The sequence below is a fragment of the Elephas maximus genome, chromosome 3 (genome assembly GCF_024166365.1).
Source record: "Elephas maximus indicus isolate mEleMax1 chromosome 3, mEleMax1 primary haplotype, whole genome shotgun sequence".
In the NCBI taxonomy this organism is placed as follows: Eukaryota; Metazoa; Chordata; class Mammalia; order Proboscidea; family Elephantidae; genus Elephas; species Elephas maximus.
In genome coordinates, this window is record NC_064821.1 from 192203122 (window position 1) to 192222345 (window position 19224).

Genomic DNA, 19224 nt, shown 5'->3' on the forward strand with positions numbered 1-19224 from the left:
CCATAGGGTTTTCCAGGCTGTGACTTTTCAGAAGCAGATTGCCTGGCCTTTCTTCCAAGGCACCTCTTGGTGGGTTTGAACCACCAATCTTTTGTTTAGTAGTTGAGTGCTTTACTGGCCCAGATATTATACCTTGGCCTGCACCATGTACTAACAACCTCCTCCCAGGCTGAGGAGAAGGGGGAGAAGTTTTCAGGGAATCATGAGCACCTTCCTGTCATTATTGATTAACCAGGAGCAGAATCCAGAGTCAAGCAGGGAGGAGGGGAGAGGAGGAGGGCTCATGTCAGTCCCACCCCCAACCCCACTGCACTTTTCAGGATCATCATTACCTACAAAGACAGACTCTTGAGGTGAATATAGAACAAAGGATATTGCTTTAAACGTGTGCGGTTGAGAAACGTTCCAACACATCAGCCCAAACCCGGGGAGAGGGAGGCTAGGGAGGGAGCGGAAGGGCAGGAATTGAAAACTCACTCTTTTGAGTCCAGATTTCTGGACTCTCAACCAGCTCTGTCACTAACTGCCTGCATGATCTTTGGCAAACCACTTCATCTCTCGAGGCCTCAGTTTTCTTATCTGTAAAGCAAAGGAAGAGCAGATGTTGACTAAGTCTCTTTTGCATCCAAAGCAATCTTCCGTATTTATTCTCCAGTAGGCTTCCGTCTTTGACAACCGTGGGGAAGCTTAATCTCTTCTGGTCAAAGGTGAGACAGAACTTGCTTGCTGGGAATGGGCCTGAGCAGTGCTGGCCCCGTGGGGCGGGGGGAGGGGGGGTGGATCTCCCCACCCCCTCCCCTGACTGAGAGCGTGGGTGACTGCAGGAATGTGAACTGAAGTGGGAGGTGGTGGGGAGCCAGTGGAATAGGGAACTCATGGAGTCCGGTTCCTCCAGCCCATGAGGTTGTGCTCCTCTCCTTTTCCCTCTTAGCCTACCCATCTCAGGCCTGCTGTGATGCGGGTGGACAGATGTCCTGCAGTGTCCTTGGTCTTGAGCCCATGGAACCCTCCCTCAGTGAGGAGCCAGACTTCACTCTAGACCCACCAGTTACCAGCTTGTGGTCTTGGATGAGTCGCTTCACCTTTCTAAGCCTCAGTGTACTCATCTGTGAATTGGAGACAATGTCTCCTAGCTAGCCCTCAGGGTTACGAAGTTCCCAGGAGATAAGTGCATTCGTTCAGACACACTTGGTAAGCAGCACCCTTGAGACGGGTGCTGGGCTTCGGTTGAGAGGTGCTGGGCTCAGGCGGCTGAAGTCTCTACTGTCCCTTCTGCTGCAGAATCACAGGATCATGTCTGAAATCACCAGGCCCCAGGGAGTTTCAGCCCTGTCTGGTTCTCCTTTGTTTTCTGATGGTCAGGTATCTCCACCCCCATTCTGCTCTAGCCTCCCCGACACTCCCACAGGCCTGAGTCTCCCCTCTTCCTGGGAATAAGAAGCCAGGCAGGAGGAGCTGGTGGTCCCAAGTGCTGGTGGGGGTAGGTAGGGCTGAATGGTACTGGTATGTTTTCTTCTCTTCCTTATCAGTATTTTTCATAGCAAAGCTTGGAATGTTGGCTCAAGAATTTTGAACCTCCACTTAGAGTTTAGACCTGGCTTGACAGAGGTCAGGGAGCTCGTTCAGAGAGCATGTCGAGGGAGGCCATGCCTCCAGCAATGGGGAGACAGAGCTTTACAGTGTGGCAGGGAGAAGTCCGCGTGGGGCTTCTGGGAAGCACAGAGATGGGGCACCTAACACAACCTTGTGGATGATGGGATTTCAGGAAGTGGGGAAGAGGCCAGAAAGGCTTCCTGGAGAAGATATCTGAGCCAAATCTTAAGGGTGAGTAGGGTGTGGGACAAGAGAGGGAATTCTTGGCAGGGGGAATAGCTTGACCAAACATAATAATATTCAAGGCATGGTGTCGTCGTTAGTTGCCATCGAGTTGACTGACTCATGGTGACCCTATGTGTGCCGAGTAGAATTGTTCCACAGTGTTTTCAAGGCTCTGACCTGTTGGAAGAACATTGCCAGGCCTGACTTCTGGGGCACCTCTGGGTGAGTTTGAACCACCAACCTTCTGGCTACTAGTCGAGTGCTTAACCAGTTGCACTACCTAGGGATGCAGAAAATGAGTCTGGGAAAGTAAAAGGTTAGAGCCAGATCTTTGAGTTTGAACCACAACACCAATAATTGGTACAGTAAAACTTGTGAAAGCTGGAGAGTGTGTAAGGTGGAAAGCTGTCGGAGAAGAAAAACTCAAATATTTTCCACTAAAACAAGCAATAGAAAAGTGGTAAGACTGCACCCTGTCAAAGGCAGAAAACTTTCCAGACCCAGAAAAACAAGGCAGTCCCACTGAGTTCCGACTCTAGCAGGTTCCACTGTATATCGTTGCTTTTATCTCACACACTAGGAAATAGAGGCGCAGAGAGGTTAAATAACTGCCTCGAGGCACACAGCCAGCAAGTAGAAGCACTGGGATGGGAACACTGTCTGCCTGACTCCAGAGCACAGGCTCCCCACCAGTGGATTAGAGAAGGGGAGGGCCCACCTTGGTGCAGAAGGCAGTTTGTGGAGGGGGGGTCTGAGATGCCTGCTGTTAGGGCCTCTACATCCCTCTTTTCTGCTCCCCTGCCTGAGCTGAGGACTCTTTGCAGGCTTCCGGTTTCAGGCTGGCAGCTGGTATCCCTCTGATTATTTTCAGGTCAGCATCTACCACAAATGGAGGGGAAGGGGGCAACCATAGTGGGAACTACCCCCGGCCCTGCTGCAATCCCATTTTAAACAGCAGGAACGAGGCCTTAGTGGTCAAAGGATCCACCCTCTCACAAGCCTTTCTTTCCCCATCTGTGGAAATGGCTGGAGCAAGCCCACCCAAACCAGCCCCATCATGGGGTGCATCAGGGCTGTGCCTGGTTCTACCTGGCACTGATGATAGGTGCTTCCCACAAAAAGACTCAGGTGCACACAGTCTGAGTGCTGCATTTCAGGAGCTCCGTCCTTCCGTGCGTGGTTCCATTCATTTGGGAGCTCAAGCCAGGCCATGTCCATTCTATGTGCCAGAGGAATCCTGACCTCAGTTAGGATGAGTCTGAAGCCCAAAGTGGAAAAGCACACGCTAATTAGCAGTTGCTGGTCCGGAAGCTTCTTAGTCTAGACTTTTACATTCTTTTTTTCCTCCAAACTCAGCTCAGAGGCCACCCTAGCAACTTCAGGCTCTGGTAGGGAACCTTAGTCGGTCGCTTCAAGAGGTCCTTGTGGTTGCTCCTGAAGACCAAGTGTCAATTTCCATCTGCCAAGTAAGGAGGGCGGACATGCAGGTTCTGACATTTTTTGAGCCAGATCACATGTCAGGTGCTTAGATGCCATCTCCTGGAGTCTTCACAACAACCTTGCCCAGTATAGGCTTTCTTATCTCCATCTGACAAATGAGGAAACCAAGGCTCGGATATTCTGAACAGCAGTCACAGACACAGTAGGTGGCAGGTGTGGATGGGAACCCAAGTCCATCTGCCTGCCTGATCCCGAAGCCCAAACCATTTCCTTGGCTCTGCTGCAGCCTGCGGGCAACAGGCCGGCACAGGGAGAGAAGGTACCTTTCAGGTAGTGCCTTCCAAAGGCCAGGTCTCACCCCAGACCGATTACATCAGAATCTCTGGAGCTGGGACCCAGACACCGGTGGTTTTTAGGGCTCCCCAGGTGATTCCAATGGATAGTCCAGGCTGCCAACCACTGCTTTACTATAAGGACAGAGGGACATCTGCTGGGGGGGGGTGGGGGGAGAGCTCCAGGTGCACCTTTCGCAGCTGTAATCTTGTTCACGAAACCAAAAATCAAAACCGTGCCCGTGGTTGTGAAGTCCCCCCTGCGCCTCAGCAACAGAACTTGGAGGAGGGACCCTGGTAGGGCTCATCCCCGCCGGGCAAGAGGTCTCCTGCCCTCTGGGTTCAGGTGCAGCGCTGAAACAGGAAGCCACCTCCTCCCGTCCGCCGGTGCGCGGGGCTGTTGCGCCATCCGCTCGGGCTTTCGTAACTGTACCCTGGGATGACCGAGAGACACACCAGCGCGAGTTCCTCAAATGTTTTCCTGCGTTCCCAGTACTGTCTGCTGCTCTTAGTCATGTGCAAGTGAGAAGTCTTACTGACACAAAGTCGGGCCAGAGGGAGCCGAGCCGAGCGCGGCGCGGGGCAGGGGGACTCGCAGTGCGTGCGGAGCGCGGGCCCCCTGGGGACGCAGACTGCCCTCCCGGCCGGAGTCCGCCCGCCCACCCACCGCCCCGCCCCGGCCGCCGGGTCCCGGCCCGCCCGTCAGCCCGCCCGCCTCTCCCGGGGAGCACGGGGCGTTAGCCGAGGAGGAAGCATGCTGGCTGTCCGCTGCGCGCTGCTGGCCGCCCTGCTGTCCACACCGGGGGCGGCACTGACCTCAGGGGCCTGCCCCGCGCTGGGTAAGGGCTTCGCGCACACCTGGAGGGCTGGGGCAGCTGGCGGGTGGGGGAAACTGCCGCGACCGCCGCCGACCGGAGGCAGCTGGAGAGAGGAAAGGAGGGAGAACGGCTCCCCTTTCCGTGGCTGGCTTGGGTCACCGCGGACACAAGATGTGGGCTCAGGGCTGACCCAGCTGGTGCGTCGCTGGCGGTCGTTGGTGCGCCCCCTGCAGCGGGCGTCCTGCACCTTTAGCGCGGCGCCTTCTCTCCCGGACTGCCCTGCGCCGGGGGAGTTCTCTGAAGTCTGCGTACAGGACTTGGTGTGTTCTCTGAAACCTGACTGATGAAGTGATCCTAAGTACTCTTGAGTCTCCTTCCCAGCGCGCCTCCCCACCGCGTCACTCTAAGGCGAGATTCCCAGGACAGCAAGCTCTAGCGGGGTAATGCTCCCGCTTGGGGCGTCCTGGTCCCAGCGCCTCTCTCGCTCCTCAGCTTTTGAGGCCACCCCGCCTGGCTCCCCTCAGCCTCCTGTGTGTCTGTGCGGATGACAGTGCCCTGACTGTGAAGGGACTGACATCATGGGCGCTGAGTCACCGGTGGCGTAGTGGTTAAACCGCTCGGCTGCTAACCGAAAGGTCGGCGGTTTGAACCCACTAGCTGCTCCACGGGAGAAAGGTGTGGCAATCTGCTTCCCTAAAGATTACAGCCTTGGAAACCCAATGGGGGCAGTTCTACTCTGTTCTATTATAAGTCGAAATCCACCCGATGGCAATGGGTTAATGGGAGTCACTGACCCCTCTGGCTGAAAGCACTGGCATTCAGGTCAGCAGGCAGCAGCTCTCACAAGCCTGGTGCCCCAGCCCTGGGAATTTCATCTGAGTGGGGAGGCTAGCTAGTGACTGGGACCTCTTGGGGCTGGTACTCGCTGGAGTCTCCTTCCAGAGAAGGAAGGAAGGGTGAGGGAGAGGCCAGTGGGCACTTGTTGCTCTGCTAACTATAATCTGTGCCTAGCAGCCAGGCCATTCTTTGTACTCTGGCTGCGTGCCCAGCTGCGTGTCTAGTCTCTTCTCTGGATGAACGAGACAACGGCTTCCCCCTGGGTTTATTTTAGAGCCTGAGAGCTTCAACTAGAAGACAGCGGAAAACCCAGGGGGCAGCAGGCAGGCTTCTGGGAACAGATGGCTGGGGTGACCGTGGACTCTGGCTTTCACTGCTAGACCACACTGCGCTCCTGCCCTCAGCTTGATCTCCTTCCACTTGCAGGTAGCGTTCTAGAGCTAGAGGCTGAGTGCCTGCTGCTCTCTTTGCTTTCTGGATGGTTGTGGTCCTCGCGCTCAGAAGAGGAAAGTAAAAGGACGCCTTTGTTCAGCACACATTTGTTACTCCTGTCAGTAACAGCCACTGTCAACTGAGGCCTCCTGGGCTTTACTCAGGTTTTCTATAATCCTCTGCCTGATCCAAGCATGTTGTTGTTAGTTGCCCTTGAGTCGATTTCGACTCATGGTGACCCCGTGTCCAGAGTAGAACCGTTCCATGGGGTTCTCGAGACTGTGACCTTTCAGATGCAGATTGACAGGACTTTCTTCCAAGGTGTCTCTGAGTAGGTTTGAACTGCCATTGTTTCAGTTAATAGTCGAGCACTTAACCATTTGCGCCACCAAGGACTCTGATCCAAATACAGTTTTGCTCAAAAGAGGAGACTGAGGTTCAGAGAGGTTGGCATGAAGGTCGTCAGGCCGAGGTGGTGGAGGCCTGCCCCTCCTGTGGCCCTGTGCTCCAGTCTGCTAGATCTCCAAGGCTCCGGTATGTGGAACCAGGCCAGCAGGCAGAGCTGGGAATACTTGGGGGCAAGCTGTGAGTTACCCTTTCTGGCTGAGCTCTGGGGCAGGAGGGGTTTAGAGAGGGGAAGTGGATAAGACTTGCATACCACACCTGTGGTGTCAGAGGATGCAAGGCAAAGCTGAGCCTTCAGTTGGCCTCAGGAGTGAGCAGGGCTCACCTGTCTGCCTCTGTTGCTAATCACCCCATACCCCAGGGCACCTGCCCCTTGGGAGGTTACAGAGCAGCCACTTCTTTTGCAGGACACTGGCAGGCAGTCAGTTGTAGTCAGTTCTCCGTTTCCCTTGTGCTCAGGGGGGACCTGGCCTGGACAGCCTGTGAAAGGCAGAACTGAGAATTTGGGGAGGAAGTGAAAGCCCTCCCAGCTCAGAAGGAAAATGCAGAGAAGTAGAAAATACCCACACCCACACAGACTCAGCCCACAAACTCTAGAGTAAAAATAAAGAAATTGTACAGGAAGCATGGAGCAAATGACTGTGAGATGTCTAACTTTGGAGAAGTAAGGGGCTGAGGGGTAGTAGAGGCTGGAGTTGCCTTAGAGGGGAAATCCGTTGGTTCTCAGGGGCTGTTAACTGGGAGGCAGGTTTTCCTCGGAATCAGCACAGCACTTCCCACCCTAGCAGGGTGCCAGGGCTCCTTGGGCACACTGGCCTTCTAGCACTAGCTGGGAAGTTAGGCCTCTTCCAGCTCAAACATTCTAGGTGCTGGGTGTGGAAGGCCAGGGCATGTGTGACTCAAGTTCCCTCCCCCTCTGCAGTGAAAGAAGATACAAAAAACAAGCACAAACACCTATAAGTCTCTCCAAGTCCTGTCTCGACTTCTGAATTTCCCTTTAGGGTAACTTCTTCCTGCCCCTAATGCCCACCTGCGTTCCTAGCCCCACCCTAAATCAGTATTTTCCAACAGGGTAGTTCTGAGTCTAGTTGCAACAGAATTGATTTGTGAATTGGGGATAGGAGAACATGTTAAAAATCCAATTCTCAGCCCCCACCCCAGGTTTACTGACTAGGAATAACTGGGGTTGAGGCCCAGGAAACGTCCCTTTTAGCCAGCCGCCCCTTGTGGTTCTTCTGCACGGACTGGTTTGAAGAGGACCTGCAGAGCGGTGTGATTGAGGAACTGAGAGCCCTCCCCCATCAGCTCCTGGCTGCCAGAAATCTCTCCCTGCCTTTGGCTCTGGCCCTTGTTTATTCATTGCCGCACATATTGGGTCCGTGCAAAGCCCTGTGAGGCCTTTGTGGGAGCAGCAACCCAGACTCCACCCTACAGAGAGTCTGAAAATGGTCCAGTGTAAATTATTCTGAGAGGGGCAGAGAAAACTGAGTATCTCTGACCCGCTTGGTACTATGAGGACAGATTGTGGGGGGAGCAGCGGGTGGAGGGAGGAAGCACCTCTGATTGAGAGCAAGATAACGGAGGCAGCGAGATCCACTGATCCTGAGCATATTACCTCAGCTCTGACCCTTGCCTCTCTCCATGTAAACTGGGTAAACAAATACCTCATAGGCTGTTTGTAAGGATTACGGGGAACAAAGGCGTTCACTGCAGTAACTATGCGCTCCTTCCCTCTTCTCCCCCTTCCCCCTTACCTCCTAGCCTGCATGCCACCAGCAAGCCATCTAGGGCATTCCCAGGGCCCCAATCTGTGCTTTTCCAGATTCATCTTAGAGACCTAGAGCTGTACGGTCTAACAAGGTAGCCACTAGCCACATGTGACTATTTGAATTAAAATGAAATCAAATTAAAGATTCAGCTCCTTAGTTGCACTAGCCACATTTCAAATACTCCATAGCCCCATGTGGCTAATAGCTGCTGTAGTGGACAGCGCAGTTATAAAACGTTTCCATCATTGCAGAAAGTTCTATTGGACAATGGTGGTCTAGAGTGCGAAACAGTTGCTTCCTGAGATTTTCTGCTGCCCCTTCCCTTGTCTGTCTCCCGGCTTACTTCTCTCTTCTACCTAAGCACAGCTAATTTTATACGGTAATAGTTAAGGCTTTGGAACCATGTAAAAAAATGATATATGATCTTGGACAAGTGATTTCACCTCTCTGAGACTCAGTGCCCTCACCTAGAAATTACGAATAATTTTACAACCTTGCAGGGTGGCTTAAAATGAGCAATGATTAAATGAGCTAAGTAAGGTTTTATACAGAGTGTTTAGAAAAGTGCCTACCCAAAAAAACCCAAACCCAGGGCCATCGAGTCAATCCAGACTCATAGCGACCCTACAGGGCAGAGTAGAACTGCCCCATAGAGTTTCCAAGGGGTGCCTGGCAGATTCGAACTGCAGACCGTTTGGTTAGCAGCTGTAGCACTTAACCACTACACCACCAGGGTTTCCCAGAGAAGTGCCTAGCATGGAGCAAGTGCTTCAATAAGCCAGACTAAGCATTCATTCATATGGAAAATAATTTTTGAGCACTGACTGTGTGCCAGGCACTGTTCTAACGGCTGGAGATACTGAGGGAGCAAAACAGACAAAAATCCCTGGCTTATTTAAGCTTTATTCTAGTGGAGGAGACAGATGAACAAGACATAAGTTAAATATATAGTGTGATAGTGACTAGTGTAAGGAGAAAATTAAGTAGGGAAGAGAATCAGGAATTGTTTGTGTGTTATGGGGAGGAGTGTGGAAGATGGTATTTGAATGAAGGCCTGAAGGGAATATATAAATATTTCCGAATTCCCTTTATCTTGCCAGGTAAATTTTTGCCTCCTCTTTAACAACCTTTACCTGAGGACCTGTTATGTTCTGGAGCAGATGGCTCTATGGGGACACAGGGGAGCTCCCCTGCCCTGGAGAAGCTTGAGCGTCTTTGGGGAGACATGGCTTCTGCCATTCAGACCCCTTGGATGCCAGCTGAACGGGGAAGTGCTAAATGTCACGTCATTAATTACAAGCGAGTTAGGAGTCTATAGAAGAGAGACACTTGAGGGCTGGAGTAGCAAGGGGAAGATATCTTGGCAGAGAAAGGCTTTTTACCATCAGACTCTCTGTCTAGGGAAGGCCCTGAGGGAGTTTCTTTTTGGTAGTTAATCTATGTTGTTTACTCTCTCCTCTCAGTTTGAGATCTGAAGAGATCAGAAGTCTCCAGCAGAGCCAGGGGCTCCCCTCCGCACCATGGCCCTGGCTTCAGACTTGGCTTTTAACTGAACCCACAGCCTCCCCCTCCTCCCATCCACACCTTGCCAGTTCTGCCCTGTGGCCCTGCCTTTAGGAATGTGCCCCTGAGGCCCCGTATCCAGACTACTCCCAGCATCTCTCTCTCAGTCAGTTCCCACTCCACCTCCCAACTTCCTTTCTCGAAAAGCATCCTTTGGTCTTCCTCCCTCTCTATATAATAAAAACCAGTACCAGTTCCTGTTTAATCAGTTCTGACTCATGGAGACCCCGTGTGTGTCGGAATAGAACTGTGCTTCATAGGGTTTTCAATGGCTGATATTTTGGGAACTAGATTCACCACGCGTTTCTTTGGAAGCACCTCTGGGTGGACTTGAACGTCCAACCTTTCCATTAGCAGCTGAGTGCGTTAATCATTTGCACCACCCAGGGACTTCATCTATATGATATAACAATTAAAAAAAAAACAAACCAAACCCATTGCCATTGAGTGGATTTTGACTCATAGTGACCTTATAGGACAGAGAAAAACTGCCCCATAGAGTTTCCAAAGACCACCTGTTAGGTTTGAACTGCCGACCTTTTGGTTAGCAGCGATAGCTCTTAGCCACTACACCACCAGGGTTTCCATAACAATAATTGTTACTATTTATTGAGTAACATTCCCAGTCACCAAATCTGCTGGGCCTTTTCCATCTGTGATGTTATTTACTCTTCACAACAGTTAATGTGAGAGGGAGAATTAGTAGACCTCTTGCATAGATAGGAGCCTTGATGGTGCAGTGATTAAGCGTCCCCCTGCTAACCAAAAGGTCGGCAGTAAGAAACCACCAAGCTGCTCCTCGGAAACCCTATGGAGCAGTTCTACTGTGTCCTACAGGGTCACTATGAGTCAGAATCGACTGAACGGCAATGTGTTTGGTGTTTGGTTTCCGGTTTATTGCATCGATAGGAGCCCTGGTGGCTCAGTGGATAAACGGTCACCTGCTAACTGAAAGGTTGATGGTTTGAACCCACTAGTTGCTCCAGGGGAGAAAGATGTGGCAGTCTGCTTCCATAAAGATAACAGCCTTGGAAACCCTATAAGGCAGTTCTACTCTGTCCTATCAGGTTGCAATGAGTTGGAATCAACTCAAAGGCTACGGGTTTGGATTTTTGGCTTTTGATGGGGTCGGGTGCTGGACGAGCAAGTTGTGTTGGAGAGAAAGAGCAGTTTTGGACATGTCGAAATTGAGATGTCTATTAGACAACCAAGAGAAGATGTTGAAAAGGGCTTGGATACAGAGTCTGGAGTTTGGGAATGAGGACAGAGCTTGAGATATAAATTTGAGTTATTTGCAGGCAGATGGTATTTCAAGGCTTGAGAGTGACTGAACTCGTGGAGGGTGAGAATGTCAATAGGAAAGAGGCCCACGGGCTGAGCCCTGGGGCAGACAGCCAACCATCTGAGGCTGGGGAGAGGAGACATCGGTGAGGGACTGAGAAAGTGAGGCCAGTGGAGTAGATGGAAAACCAGGAGAGCTGGTGTCCTAAAAACCAAGTGAGGACAGTGTATCAAAGGGAAGGGGGCAGCCAATGGTGTCCAACGCTGTTGAGACATCAGGCAAGGGGAGGGCTGGGACTTGACCGTGGGTTTAGCAACAGGCAGGTCGTTGTAGTTTTGGTGAAGGGGTGGGAGCCAAAGGTTGACAGGAGTGAATTCAAGAGAGAATGGGAGGAAAGAAATTGGAAACGGCAGGTAGAGTCAACTCTTCTGAGATGTTTAGCTGCAAAGGGAAGTAAAGAAATGGGGTGTTCAGTGGCTGGAGAAGTGGGATGAAGAAAAGGGAGTTTTTAAAAAGATGAGTGAAATATCATGTTTACATGCTGATGGAAATTACTTGGTAGAGAATGAAAAATTGATGACAAAGAGGTGAGAATCACTGAAGTAAGCTCCTTGAGTAGGCGAGAGGAAACTGAGGCTCAGAATAGTTAAACAACACAGCAAGGAAGTAACAGATTGGGGCTTTGAGCCTTGCCCTTGTCTTGTTCTTGTGTTTTCAACAACCCCATCCTTCCCAAAGTGTCAAGGACATCTTATCTCTTCACGGTATCCTCATTGGAGGGGCACCATTACCATATTTATCGGTGTGACAGAGATAGCCTACCCTCCTCCTTTTGCCCTGGGAAGTGTCACCTGCCTTCTCTTCTACTGAAGGATACTAAAGGCCACACTGAATGTTTAATTAAGCCATTGCACTGTGACCCTGCCTCTCCACTCCACATAGCCCTTCATATCGCTTTCCCTCAGGTAAATATTTTCTAAGGACGGGCACTTAGGAGTTTGCTCTGTCTCCGCTGTTGGAGCAGAAAGAAAAGAGCTTTGGAGTCAGGCAAGCCAGGCTGTGTCCTGGCTGTCCTCTTAACTAGCTGGATGACCTTGGGCAAGTCAGTTGAGGACTTCAAGCCTTGGCATAATAATAATACTTCTTGAGGCTGTAGCTGACAAAAGTCCGTGCTCAATAGGTGTGATAACCAACAAAAAAAGTTGGTGCTCAATAAATGTTACTTTAAGAGCCTATTTTGATGGAGGCTATTGTATGAGCAAGTCACTTAAGGACTTTAAGCCTATGCATAATAATGCTCCTCTAGGCTGTAACTAACAAAAGTAGGTGTTCAATGGGTGTGGTAACAAACAAGTAGGTGCTCAATAAATGTTATTGATTTTTAAGAACCTATTTTTTTTTTTTATTTTGATGGAGGGAGGAGGCTGTAATATGAGGACTTTCTCACAGAAAGGGGGAAAGCGGTGCTAATGCAGCGGGGATAATAATTACAGTCACTCACATTTTTTGAGAGATTATAAAAGTTTCGAGAACAACACTAGAGTTTTTATGTTAATCATTTAATGTAATCCTCACAACCTTTTGAAGTAGGTCTTATTATTTTCATTTTATGGAGGGGAGAAGTGAGGTCTAGAGAGGTGGAGAGCTAGCCCGCGGTCACACAGCCAGTAAGCCGCTGAGCTGGGCTTGGAACTCGGTTATGTCTGCATCTTGGGCTTGAACTCTTAACCACTGCACCAAATAAATGAGCTACAGCAAAGAATTCATTTCTCTATATTAAGAAAAACTTCTTTTTGGTTTTTGTATTTCACTATATGGATATATCAAGTTTATTTACCCAGGTCCTCTTTGGATATTTTTTTTTCTTTGGATGGACAATCAGTTGTTTCAGTCTTGCTATTATAGACAGTGCTGCAGAGAACAAATTTGCATATTCCTCACAGCTGCAGGATCCATTTCTCAAAGGGAAATCATTGGGTTGAAGGTCATGTGCATTTGCAATTTTGAAGGATAATGCCAAGTCGCCCTCCATAAAAAAACCAAACCAAACCCAGTGCCATCGAGTCGATTCGGACTCATAGCACCCTATAGGACAGTGTAGACCTGCCCCATGGAGCGTCTAAGGAGTACCTGGCGGATTCGAACTCCTGACCCTTTGGTTAGCAGCTGTAGTACTTAACCACTACGGCACCAGGGTTTCCAAAGAAAACCAAAAACTAAAACCCCTTGCCATGGACTCTTCAAGTCGATACTAACTCTTAGGGACCCTATGGAACAGAGTAGAACCCCATAGGGTTTCCAAGGAGCGGCTGGTGGATTTGAACTGACCTTTTGGTTAGCAGCCGAGCTCTTAACCACTGTGCCACCAGGGTTCCGTCCTCCATAGAAGTTGCACCAATTCATACTCCCATTACCAGTGTGCGAATGCTTTTGACCCGACACCCTTGCCAAAACGGTGTGTTGTTAAACTGGTATCTACACACAGATAGTATCTGCGGCGAATTAATTTGGATTTATCGGAGTGAGGTTGTACAGGTTTTTCTTTTTTTAAGAGGCGTTTGTATAGTCCATTTCTTTAAGCTGCCTGTGGATATCCATTGCTCAGTTTTTTAAATTGGGTTGTCAGCCTTTTTTGTAATATTTACAGGAGCTCTTAAGATATTAAGGAATTTAATCCTTTAACTGTGATATGAGTTGTGAACGTTTTTCTCCAGTTTGTCATTTGTCTTGTGACTTTTTTTTAGGGGGTGGGTCTTGCCACGAAGATTTTTTAAAAAAATGTAGTTGAATTTATCAGTCTCTTAGGGCTTTTAGGTTTTGTCTTATGCTTAATAATAAGCTATTTCTCATGTGAATGTTATTTGGAGTCCCTGGGTGTTACAAACAGTTAATGTGCTCGCCTGCTATCTAGAAGGTTGGAGGTTCAGGTCTACCCAGAGACACTTTGGTAGAAAGATCTGGCAATCTACTTCGGAAAAACCAGCCATTGAAAACGCTATAGAACACAGTTCTACTCGGACACACGTGGGGTCGCCACAAGGCAGAATCTACTTATGGCAACTGTTTTTTTTAATATTATTTTTAAAAGATTCTCTCTCTCTCTTTCTGATACTTTTAAGAGTTTGTTTTCATGTTTGAATATTTGATCCACTGGGAATTTACCATAGAGTAAGGTATGAGGTATGACCCCACCTTTTTTCCCAGTTGTACCCTGTTGTCCCTTTACAGTTTATTGAATAATCTATTGAATTAGTTTCCTAGAGTTGCTATAACAAGTACCACAAACCAGGGGGCTTAAAACAACAGAAATTTATTCTCTCAGAGTTCTGGAGGCTAGAAGTTCGAAATCAAGTTTGTATCCATCTGGAGGCTCTGAGGGAGAATCTGTTGCCTTTTTCTTCTAGCTTTTGGTGGTTGCCAGCAACCTTGGTGCTGCTTGGTTGGTAGATGTATCGTTTCAATCCCTGCCTCTGTCCTCAAGTGGCCATTTTCCCTCTGTGTGTGTGTCTCTATGTCTTCACAGGGTGTTCTCCTTTCTGTGGGTCTGTGTCCAGATTTCCCTTTTCTGAAGATACCTGTCATTGAAGTATAGCCCACCCTAATCCAGGAGGACCTCATTTTTTAAAATGTGTTTAAGTCATTATTTATTTTTGTCCTCGTTGTTGGGAACATACGTAGCAGAACATACACCAGCTAAACAATTTCCACGTGTACAATTCTGTTGATATTGATTACATTCTTCAAATTGTGCAACCATTCTCACTCTCCTTTCCTGAGTTGTTCCTCATTAACATAAACTCCTTGCCCCTTAAGTTCTCTATTCTTTCAAGTTACTATTATTGATTTGATCCCATACAACCAAAAAACCAAACTCGCCATCAAGTCGATTCTGACTCATAGCGACCCTATAGGACGGAGTAGAACTGCCCCATAGGGTTTCCAAGGAGCAGCTGGTAGATTTGAACTGCTGACCTTTTGGTTAGCAGCTGAATGCTTAACCACTGCGACACCAGGGCTCCTGATCCCTTATAAAAAAATCCCTTATAGATAGTTCTTAAAAGAGCCCAGCACTCAAGGCAGACATTCTTTCTTTACAAATTAAGCTAAACAACTGTTTGGTTAAAGAAGACTTCAGGGGCTATTTTTGGTAGATGGTATATATTCATTTTAACTTGATTATATCTGCAAAGACACCATTTGTAAATAAGTTTAGTTCACAGATATGAGGGGTTAGGACTTCACCATATTTTTGGGGGGGACAAAACTCAGTCTACACCATTTTCTCCCACCGATTTTAAAGTCCACCTTTTAAATCTACCAAATTCTTGTACGTACTTGGGTATACGTTGCTTCCTAGCACAGTGAGTAATTAAGGTCATAAATTCTGAGGCTGGAAAACCTGGTTTGATTCCAGACTCACCTCTAATTAACAATATAACCTTGGCCTCCTCTTCTGAAAAACAGAGTGTTGGAAGGACCAAGTTAAGTTAATCCACGTAGCATGCTTGAAACAGAGCCTATATATAACGAGCACTCTAACTAACCTATTTTGGGGCTTTCTAATCTCTTCCATAGTTTTGTCTGTCTGATTCTGAGCTAGTACTGCACTGTTTTGATTACTATAGCTTTAGGAAACCCTGGTGGAGTAGTGGTTTAGTGCTACGGTTGCTAATTAAAAGGTCAGCGGTTTGAATCCACCAGGTGCTCCTTGGAAACTCTACGGGGCGGCTCTACTCTGTCCTATAGGGTCACTATGAGTCGGAATAGACTCGACGGCAATGGGTATGATATGCTTTAAAGTTCGATAGAGCTCATTCCCCTCTCGTTTCTCTGCTTTTTCAGAATTTTTCTTGCTTATTTTATTTATTTACTTTCTAGATTTACTTTTCTATTTGAACTTTAGAATCAGCTTGCCTGGTTTGTGTGGGAATCAAGTAAAATTTAGAGATTAATTTAGGAAGCATTGACATACTTATAATGCCACATCTTCCTAGCTGAGAACGCGGTAGGCCTGACGGCGTATTTCTAAGGCCGATGTCCCCTTTGCAGTTTCACCAAGGGTAGATGGACCTGCTTCTCTTCCATTCTGAACTGCTTTGTTCACAGCGACGAGGGAGCTGGACCAGTCTGTGTGTGTTTGTGCGTGTGTGTGTTTGTGCGTGTGTGTGTGTGTGCATGTGTGTGTACACAGCCATGGCTCGTGCATGTGGGGGAAGGGAGTTAGGCTTGAGCTTGGGTAGCCTGTGGGGAGCTGTGGGAAGAGGGGACTTTGGAGACTTTATAAAAATGTGTCTTGGCAGTATAACATGCTCACAGAAGAGTGTGCTCAGTGTAAATGATGAATTTCACAAGCTGAAAATACCCACGCAACCACCATGCACAGGACATAACCAGCCCCTGGAAGCCTCCCTTGTGTCCCCTTCTAACAACCACTCCCTACTATGCCTCCACTTTGCAACTTTTTAAATCTTTAGCTTTGCTTCCTCATGTCTAAGGGATAACCCCTCACCTTCATCAGGGTAGAGAGTGGAAGCAGGGAGTTGAAGGACAGTGGGAGGGCAGTTGGTGGATATGGTTTGCCATGGGATTGGGCAGCATATATCAGAAGTCTTCTTGATGCCCTCCTTTTCCCCTCCACAAACTCTGAAAGGACCCTGACTGTGGACCAGGATCCTGGCTAGACACCAAGGCTATGTTCAGATATGGGAAAGCAGGACACCTTCGTGGCATACCTGGGAAGGCAGCAGGCCAGGGGGCAATCTCCGACCGAGAGTCCTAGAGCCCAGGGTTCTAGTCCTGGCTATACCACTACACTCTTGGCATGTGACTTCTGGGCCCTGGGTTTCCTTGTCTATAAAAATGAACAGGTTAGCCAGAATCATCCTTAATGGCCCTTTGCTGTTATTAGTTGCCATCCAGTCGGCTCCGACTTATGGCAACCCTGTGTACAAGAGAACAAAACATTGCCTGATCCTGCACCACCTTTACGATCATCGGTATTCTCAAGAGCATTGTTCGGTCATTGTGTATTTGGAGTGCCTTGTGTCTTAGTCATCTAGTGCTGCTGTAACAGAAATACCACAAGTGGATGGTATTAACAAACAGATTTATTCTCTCACAGTTGAGGAGGCTAGAAGTTCAAATTCAGGGCACCAGTTCTAGGGGAAGGCTTTCTCTCTCTGTTGGCTCTGGGGGAAGGTCTTGGCATCAATTTTCCCCTGGTCTAGGAGCTTCTCAGCACAGGGACCCTGGGACCAAAGGACACACTCCACTCCCTGCTCTTCTTTCTTGTTGGTAGGAGGTCCTTCCTCTCTGCTCGCTTCTCTCTCCTTTTATTTCTTATAAGATAAAAGGTGTGACTCAAGCAAGAGAGGTGCATCCCACCCTAACCCTCGTTAACATAACCTAATCATCCCTCATTAATATAATGGGTGACTCACTCCCAAATGGTAACATATCCACAGGCATAGAGGCTAGGATTTACAACACCTAATTACATCAGATCCCCAAGTGAAGGACAACTGCACAATATTGGGAATCATGCCCTAGCCAAGTTGACAAAAATTTTGGGGGGACACAATTCAAGCCATGATACCTTCCAACCTAGAGGGCTTATCTTCCACCACTGTATCATATAGTATTTTCTCGTGATCCATAAGGTTTTCATTGGTTAATTTTCAGAAGCAGACTGCCAGGCCTTTCTTCCTAGTCTGAGTCTGGAAGCTCTTCTGAAACCTGTTCATCATGGGTGACACTGTTGGTATTTAAAACACCAACAGTGCCATAACTCCCAGCATCATAGCAACACACAAGCCAGCACAGTATGACAAACCTACCAATGGGTGGTGGTAGGGGTCCTTGCAGTCCTAAAATAGTGATCTGATCCTTATCTGGGCACCCACACCATGGCTGTAGCTGAGCCCCTCCTTTAAACTCTATTAGGACCAAAGGCTTTGTGTGTGTTCATTTGTGTACATGGGCGTCTTCCTCCCTGCTCTGCTCAGTCCTGCCTTTAATCTCTTTATTTCTCAATCTCCTGGGGGTTAGGTGGGGGCAGGGGAGTTGGATTGTTTGCTCTCTGTTAGATTTCTCTCCCTCTAATTAGTTCATAATCTCTGAGAGGTGACCCAGGCCAGATCTTCTTGGACCAGGGCCAGGTGGTTATCTCTGATGCTACCAGGGGAGGATTAAATGCTTTTCTCTTGAGGAGTTGGTCACACATGCAGGTCTCTGAGTCAGCAGCCAGCATTATCTTTTTATGGGTCCAGAGCAGCTGCCCAGGCCCTCCCTCCAAGCAGTATCTTGTCTGAGGTGTAGATGGGGAGGAAGGCTGAGCCAAGGTAAATACTGACTCTGCCAAATACAAGACAAATACAATCAGGTACGAGATGTACATTAGCGGGAGAGGAGGGGACAGGGGCCTGCTGGCAGGAACCACGAGCTGAGAAGAGGGAGCTGTGGAAGTGGTGGGGCCTGGAGCAGACTTAGAGAAGGTGGCGGGGCTTGTCCTACAGCGGGGGTCTGGACTTGCTGTGGCCTTCTTGCCTCGCCCTACTGACAGTGGAGGGCTGGGCATAAAGGTAGCATGGGCACCCCCTCCAGAATTTAGAAGACCTGAAGGGGCCCATGCTGTGGGATGAGCTGGTGAGAGCATGGCATTGGGACTCAGCGTGCCATAGGGTAGAGGGAGAAAGGTCGGGGTGCTTGGCACCTGACTCAGGAGTGAGACCGCCGAGGTACTGACCAGGTATGGCTGGACTGCGTGTGAGGAGGGCCTACTCTCTCCCTCAAACCTCAACGTACCCCTTAAACCTCAGGACTCCCCTCCCCAGGTATCTATGGAGAGAGGAAGAGAGAAGGGCTGGTGGGCAGCTCAGAGGAAGGGAGCTGGCCCCCAGGAGAAAGAGGCTTTGGCCAGACTTACCTAGATCCAATGCAGATTCCATCTCTAGATAGCTGTGTGAATTTGGGCAAGTTCCTTAACCTCTCTGAGCTTCTGTTGCCGCAGTACTGCTGTGGGGGTCAGACCCCCTCCCGAGTAGGGCTACTGTGGGGAGTGGAGAGCTCTGAGGTAAAGCGCCTGGCACGTGGCGAGTGCTGTGTAAGTGGTAATGATTCTCATGATTAGTGGTACAGTGGGAGTTAGGAAACTGAGGTCAGTCCTTGGATGGAGAATGAAGGGGGAGGGGACAGAGAACTCTGGGGGTTTGTCCTCCACCCCAGTGGACCAAATTCTGCATTCATTTCCTTTTGGACTTCAGGTACCCACATTCTTCTTCTTCCAGAGACTTCTCTCCTTGGCACCACCTCCTTTCCGATCAAGAAGAGAGGATCTTTGGTTCCTCTGTGACCCCTTTTGTAACCTGCACCTCTGCAACCCAGAGGCTGCGTGAGCTGGAGGCTGCCCTGCGCTGCCAGCTGGTCCCCCAGCGGAACCCCGTGTCCCTGCTCAGAAACAGGCAGCAGGATTAGCAGGCACTGGCTAAGCTCGTGGCCGCAGTGGCGCTGGGCAGCTGGTTCGCCACTTA

General features: G+C 49.2%; 1 protein-coding gene across 3 annotated transcripts in view; it reads left to right on the forward strand.

The window, feature by feature from the left end:
* The first annotated feature begins 4237 nt into the window (after positions 1 to 4237).
* IL6R (interleukin 6 receptor) overlaps positions 4238 to 19224 on the forward strand; it is a 59553-nt gene continuing 44566 nt past the window's right edge. For all 3 annotated transcript variants that reach the window (XM_049880636.1, XM_049880639.1, XM_049880637.1), the window contains exon 1: positions 4238 to 4429. In XM_049880636.1, coding sequence (XP_049736593.1) covers positions 4345 to 4429 — 85 coding nt within the window. In that variant the 5' untranslated portion in view covers positions 4238 to 4344. The remainder of the gene's footprint in view (positions 4430 to 19224) is intronic.